At 39.5% G+C, this 7,004-nt stretch overlaps 1 protein-coding gene across 1 annotated transcript; it reads left to right on the top strand.

Moving 5' to 3' along the window:
- The first annotated feature begins 316 nt into the window (after positions 1-316).
- LOC118807778 (ciliogenesis associated TTC17 interacting protein) lies at positions 317-6,572 on the top strand. The gene is made up of 9 exons (XM_036569863.1): positions 317-722; positions 2,005-2,190; positions 2,333-2,388; positions 2,548-2,634; positions 3,036-3,203; positions 5,604-5,728; positions 5,890-5,966; positions 6,062-6,147; positions 6,287-6,572. Exons 1-9 carry the CDS (start codon positions 641-643, stop codon positions 6,509-6,511), a joined length of 1,092 nt encoding a protein of 363 aa, XP_036425756.1. The 5' UTR covers positions 317-640; the 3' UTR covers positions 6,512-6,572.
- The last annotated feature ends 432 nt before the right edge of the window (positions 6,573-7,004 follow it).

Here is a 7,004-nt window from a genome sequence, read left to right as displayed (position 1 = left end):
ATAGCTCGAGTTTAAAAGCTCTTAAAAATATAACAGCAGTGTTAAAATGCTTTATGCTGTTCTGTGTTCAGGAAATGATTATATTCTTTTACATGAAAAATGTTTAAGCATTTATAAACCATGAATTTGCTCAAATGCTTCATATCAACCCATTAATTTTGGACTCGTTCGGGAGCGCCCTCTAGCGTTGGAGAAACCCGAAAGACATTGCGGAGCGGGAATTCTCCTCTCTACAAGTTCTCTGGTATCACCCACCCCCGTGTGAATTGAACTGCGCAGCTATAGCAAGGTTTACGGCACATGTTTACCTCACCGTTGCCATGGAGCCGTTGGATCGGTTGACGAGTTTGAGGAGTTCGCTCAAAACATCTTGCTTTCTCCTGATATCTTTCTATCAAATTATCCATTTTATCGTCGTTTAGCTGTATTTTTTTCTATTAATGTGCTATTAAAATCGCCACAGCACGTTTGCTGTTAGCGAGCCAGCTTATCTGACTGTTTAGTTTTGGTTCTGCGTGAACACAACACAGCTTAAGGCTACAATTTGGACGTGTTGCCAACAGTCAGTCAGTCAGCTTTAAAACAGGACATATTCATCATATTATAACGTAATATTAATATTATAATAATATTAAAAGCCATGAAGGAGCCTGATTCGTTGCATGGGAGAGCAGAAGAGCTAAAAGCCTCGAATGAGGCATTAGAATTCCTTTCCAGTATCAGTAAGTGATTTCAATTTTTATATGTTGTATTTCCTAAACTTTATAAGATGCTCCTTTATGAGAAGAGCTGTTCTGGGAGCAGCAGTGTCAGCTGCGAGTCTGAGATAATAACCATCTGGTAATGACACCAGAAGTCTGTCATGTACTGAGCTGTTCTCTGACCATTCCTCATCTGATCTCTAACCTCTGGTGTCCTCATTACATGGCACTCTTTGCAAATGTGTTAAAGAAATAAAACAAACAATTATGTTATGAAGATTCAAACAGTTATGCAGTTGAATTTACCACTGAAAACAGTGAAACGTACATTTGTATTTAATAATTTTCATGTGGTGCCACACAGGCATGGAAATTAAATTTCCACTGATTTTTGTTCAAACTTTCTGCAAAGTTAAATAAAAAAAATTAAATTAAAATTCTATTAAATTGTGAACCATTTTGATTACTAAGTCAAATTGGTTCACAATGACAGGAAATGTATGTGTTGTTTCCTATCAGCACCATTTTGAAGAAATCAGTTTCTAATTAAGTTGTCTATGCTCTTAAATAGATCGTTCTTCAAGGGTTCTTTAGTAAAGGGAATACTTCTATTTAGAACCATGAGTTCTATATAAAACCATTTCATGCTTAAATGGTTCTTTGCATGGTGAACTGGTTCTTCAAATTGGTTAGAATGTGTTGTATATGGTTCTATATAGAACCTTTTTTAAAAAATGATTCTATATATCACCAAAAAGTGTTCTTCTATAATACAATGTCAAGCTTGTAACAATTAAAGAACGCTTTATGCTGCTATATAGAACCATTGTGGTTCACTAACACATTCTCTGTCAATCTGAAGAACCATTTCATTATGCAAAGAACCATTTAAGTATGAAACGGTTCTATGTCAAACTCATGGTTCTATATAGAACCATTTCCTTTACTAAAGAACCCCTGAAGAACCATCTTTTTAAAGAGTGTACGATATAATATTTCACTTCAAACTAAACTCTGAATTACTTTGTTTGCATCTCAATGATCTGTTTATGCAGAAATGTTGAAAATTCTGTGGAATTACAATTTAAAGCTTTCTTTATGTCGTAATGCATCCAAATTGGTGAATAAAGGCAAAAAGTTGTCATTCCTAGATCTTGAGGTCTAGTACCCAAAACATTCAGACAGTCTATATTTTTATTGTCTTAGGTTAAACTGAACAATGACTTTTAAACTATTTGGTTTAAGTTTTTGTAGCCTGAATCTTTATGAGTCTTGATAATAAAGTTTTTTTTTTCTTTTTCAGGTCCCAGAAAAGTCGATCAGTGCTTGTTTGTAGACTCTCTGGTGACTGTATCTGACAGTGGAAGGGAGCTGGGAGAATTCTGTGTTAGCGTACAGAAGGCCAGCTACCACAATGAGCCCTGCTATCTGGTTCATGCCAACAGTCACGGGACAATCGATAACATACCCTGTGGCACTTCCATTGTGGGTGAGTCTAGAGGCGTCTGTGCATAATCGTTTTTTTTAAGTAATGCTCCAAAATCTCTGTAACATATTTTTATTGGATGCACTTCAATGATATTAATGACTCATTAAAGTCAATCAGTTGTCTTTGTTCTGACTATGAACAGCCTATGTATCCAAGAGCCTTGAGACACTTGAACAGAATCATCATGAATATATGAAGGTATCCTCCCACTAATTGGCTCTTTGATTTATTTTTGTCTTGTGTTCTTCTTGCCTATGTACGTCTAATATTGCAGTGGCCAATAGGTCATTCTGAAGCACAGTCAGAATTTCAATTTGGCTTTCATCTGGTCGAATTCAATTTCATTTAATGCCCCAGATGCAGGGACACACATTGGACAGGAAAGTAAACATCGTGAGGCAAGACGACCATCTAGTGGTGAACAGAGTTATTACAGAGAAAGAGGTGAGGAGGCTATGCATCTTCATATACTACACACCACATGGCAGCATAACGCTGTTGTTGGAAGAAAACCTCATGTCTCCAAAACGGTAACTTCACAGGAGAAGGAAAAAACACACTTCACTTTTAATGTAATTCAATGGAACCAGACGTTTTCCCCGAGTCATTTTGGGCCGTTTCTTTTGGTCCATCCACCATGAAATTTATGCATAATATATAAGAGCAACAAGCATTTTCAATTTACGTCAAAAGCTGAAAAACGACAAAAATTGATATATGAGGTTTTCTTCCGACAGCAGCATTAAGTTATCTAGTGTGTGTGGGGACTGGGCAGAACTTTCTGAATGATCTAAGATTACACAGTCATAAGCACTTGAACTCTTTGTACATTTCTTCCTTTTTAGGAAATAAAGAAGCAGACATTCACATTCCCACTGCAGTCTCTACAAGGTTTTGTTTCTGAGGCCTCCAACCTCCTAATCCAGCGCATTTTAGCTCGGGAGAAGAAGATTCCAGAGAAAATGACATTCCTGTCTTTTGCTGCTGACACCCAAATTAGGGTGTCAACCTATGTAAGTATAATGTGTGTACTTTGATTTGATCTCTGTTGTGGTTTTAAAGGGGCATTCCTGACTAAAACTAGCATTTAATTTCATATGTTATTTGTCATGTTATGCGGTATTCTGCAGCACAGTATTATACCCACGGTCTCATCGGTTTGACAGAATTCCTGATTTTATATCGTTTTCATTGTCACTGTTCGCTCACTACAATAACAAACATGCATTGAAGCATTTGAGTAAAATCAGTTTATATATGCTTAAACATTTTTAATATAAAGGAATACGTTTATTTCCACACAACAGAGAACAGCATAAAACATTATTACACCTCTGTGATATTTTTTAGCACCTTCAAACTTGAGTTAGGAGTTTAAAGACCTTTCATGAACGTTCATGACATCAGTGAACACGAACAGCCAATCAGCTGCTCCGCTCGCAAACCAATCAGCACTCAGTAGTAGTAATGCCAGCATCCTGCTGCCCAAAACCCGTTTGCTGTAGAAAAAAGGAAATCTATAAGCAAGTTTTCTTCGCTTCTTTAGCGAAATACATCCTTCTGCTTTCTAAAATTAAAGGAAAGTTCTGGGTGAGTGATTAGAAACTTGTAACTTTTTTCGTTTTTAACTGGTTAGCTCCTTTCACCCCATTCATTGAGGACTCGCTCGTGGGCGCCCCTGATGTTTTGCAGTTCTATTTTTGACATAACGGGGAAATAGGAAGAGGCCATAAACCGGTGTCAACCAATCCTGACTTCTAGCCTCACCACTTCTTTGTAGGCTGATGAATACAACCAAGCTAGCATTAGTGTCTTCATTTAGCACAAAAGGTATGCCATAAAGAAGTCAAAGAAAAGAAACCAAAGGTGTAGCCAGCGTCCTTGGTAACTTCCGAGTAACTTCTGAATCATTTGAGTAATCCAGTCCTATCTGGCTTTTATCTCCAAATATCTACCTCAAAGCAGCTGCAGTTTTGCAAAAGTTCCTCCCACCTTCAAAGTATGCCATCAGAAGGGGTTTTTTTCTAAACCTCAAACTGACAAACATAGCTCTAGAGACGTCTGCAGCACCATTGTAGGGTGTGAGTAAGCACATTTACAACAGTAGCCATTGTTTAGTTTTTCATTTTAGACGGATTGTATTTTTAAGGCCAACTTTCCCACCAAATACCATATTCTATTGTTGGCAGTTGGCTTGATACCGTTCCAGAAAAAGAAGCGAAAAATAAACCAGTTTAAAGGAAAGAATGTTCTAAAACAGTGTGAAAAAGGGAGGACATTCTAGAGTCTCCCAGCAATCACACACAGGGATGGCACACCAACCAAACATTTGGGTTTGGTGGAGAACTTTGAGTTGGTGTGCTTTGGTCTTTGAATTTTTGAATGTTTATTTCTTCTTTGAATAAGAAGAGTAAGAAGATTTAGGCAATGGTAATAGTAATGTTTACAGTTTGCATTCACCGAACAGGCATAACATTATGACCGTGCTTGTTTCTATGCTCATTGTCCATTTTATCAGCTCCACTTACTATATAGGTGCACTTTGTAGTTCTACAGTTACAGACTGTAGTCCACCTGTTTCTCTGCATACTTTGTTACCCCCTTTCACCCTGTTCTTCAGTGGTCAGGACCCCCATGGACCCTCACAGAGCAGGTACTATTTGGGTGGTGGATCATTCTCAGCACTGCAGTAACACTGATGTGGTGGTGGTGTGTTAGTGTGTGTTGTGCTGGTACGAGTGGTTTAGACACAGCAGTGCTGCTGGAGTTTTTAAACACTATGTCCACTCACTGTCCACTCTATTAGACACTCCTACCTTGTCAGTCCACCTTGTAGATGTAAAGTCAGAGACGATAGCTCATCTGCAGCTGCACAGTTTGTTTTGGTCATCCTCTAGTCCTCCATCAGTGGTCACAGGACGTTGGATATTTTTGGTTGGTGGACTATTCTCAGTCCAGCAGTGACACTGAGGTGTGTAAAAACTCTAGCAGCACTGCTGTGTCTGATCCACTCAGACCAGCGCAACACACACTAACACACCACCACCACTTCAGTGTCACTGCAGTGCTGAGAATGATCCACCACCCAGATAGTACCTGCTCTGTGAGGGCCCATGGGGGTCCTGACCACTAAAGAACAGGGTAAAAGGGGGCTAACAAAGTAGTCAGAGAAACAGATGGACTACAGTCTGTAATTGTAGAACTACAAAGTGCACCTATATAGTAAGTGGAGCTGATAAAATGGACAATGAGTGTAGAAACAAGGAGGTGGTCATAATGTTACGCCTGATCGGTGTATATACATGGATGCATATCTATTGGTGCTCTCTGCTCTTATAATTGGTGGGTAAATTACAGTGGGTCATGATTAGGCCCCACTTTGTTATTAAGAGCCTATCTCCCCATAAATTCAGACGGAGCTGGGGACAAAGAAGCAGATGGTTGGCAAAGAAGTGGTGGATGTGTTTGGCATTGAGAGGACCATCTCCTGTGGAGAAGATATCACAGAAACCTGGCACTGCTACTTTCTTCAGGATGGGTAAAACCTCCTCTTCCTTCCATGCTGAGAAACTCAGCTATTATCAGTGTTTGTGGTCTGTTTAGTCACCATAAACAGTACAGATATATTCCTTTGACTGTACGTATGAATAGTATGTAATATATTAACTCCATGGGACGTTTTGCCTGCTTCTACTCTAGGCATTTAGCAAGCAGAGTACAGGTAGGCTCTCCAGTGATGATGAACCTGCTGCAGCTTCCTCCTACAGTCAGTAAAGGTCTGTATGTTTTACCAGTCCTGGATTTTTCTTTTAAATGTTCACACGATTACAGGAAAGTGAAACCACTCTACACGGAAGTGTTTGTTTTTCAGACGAAGACCAGAAGCCAGTGTTTGAGAAGAAGCCTCTGATATGGGAGGAGGACATGGAACTCCATTCCAAGTTTCTGGACAGAAAGGTGGCAATTCATGTTCACGTATATATACTCACACTGAACTCAATAACCTAATTTTCTTTTACAATGCATGAAGACATTATACACCAAGTAACACTCTTCTTGGTTTCATTTTCTGCCCCACATAATCAATATGCTACAGGAAGAGTTGAAAGCAGACCACTCCTCCTATGTTAGACATCACCCTGAGCTGAAGACTCTGTTGGCAGACTTTCTTCAGTTCCTGTTGTTGAGGAAGCCTCAAGACATTTTCTCTTTTGCCCGTGACTTCTTTGCTCCCTTTGACGCTCGGCGCCCACCGGGCAGCAGCTTCAAGACTTCACGAAGCATGATCGTTCCTAAAGTACTGGGAGATAATAAATCCTAGCCAGTCAAGCCTTTATCTTGTGCATTGAATATTATAATAAAAGATTACTTTGTGAACTAAAGTGTTGGTGTCCTGTTTTTATTTTTACTACAACATTCCATGTATAGTGTGACAGTACATGGTTAGACCTTTATAGAATAGAATAGAATGCCTTTATTGTCATTGTATAAAATACACCGATCAGGCATAACATTATGACCACCTCCTTGTTTCTACGCTCATTGTCCATTTTATCAGCTCCACTTACTGTTGTGCTGGTACGAGTGGATCAGACACAGCAGTGCTGCTGGACTTTTTAAACGCTATGTCCACTCACTGTCCACTCTATTAGACACTCCTACCTTGTCAGTCCACGTTGTAGATGTAAAGTCAGAGATGACAGCACATCTGCTGCTGCACAGATTGTGTTGGTCATCCTCTAGTCCTTCATCAGTGGTCACAGAACGCTGCCTGCAGGACGCTGCTGGCTGGATATTTTTGGTTGGTGGACTAT

The sequence above is a fragment of the Colossoma macropomum genome, unplaced genomic scaffold (assembly GCF_904425465.1).
Source record: "Colossoma macropomum unplaced genomic scaffold, Colossoma_macropomum, whole genome shotgun sequence".
In the NCBI taxonomy this organism is placed as follows: domain Eukaryota; kingdom Metazoa; phylum Chordata; class Actinopteri; order Characiformes; family Serrasalmidae; genus Colossoma; species Colossoma macropomum.
Note: the sequence above shows the minus strand (reverse complement) of the source record. Positions and strands in the feature narration are given on the sequence as shown.

Excerpts from the sequence above, each read along its gene's own strand:
- LOC118807778 (XM_036569863.1), top strand. The coding sequence starts at position 641 with ATGAAGGAGCCTGATTCGTTGCATGGGAGAGCAGAAGAGCTAAAAGCC. Across the intron at positions 2,389-2,547 it reads ATCATCATGAATATATGAAG|ATGCAGGGACACACATTGGA; the intron begins GTATCCTCCCAC and ends TTAATGCCCCAG. Across the intron at positions 5,967-6,061 it reads TCCTCCTACAGTCAGTAAAG|ACGAAGACCAGAAGCCAGTG; the intron begins GTCTGTATGTTT and ends TTTGTTTTTCAG.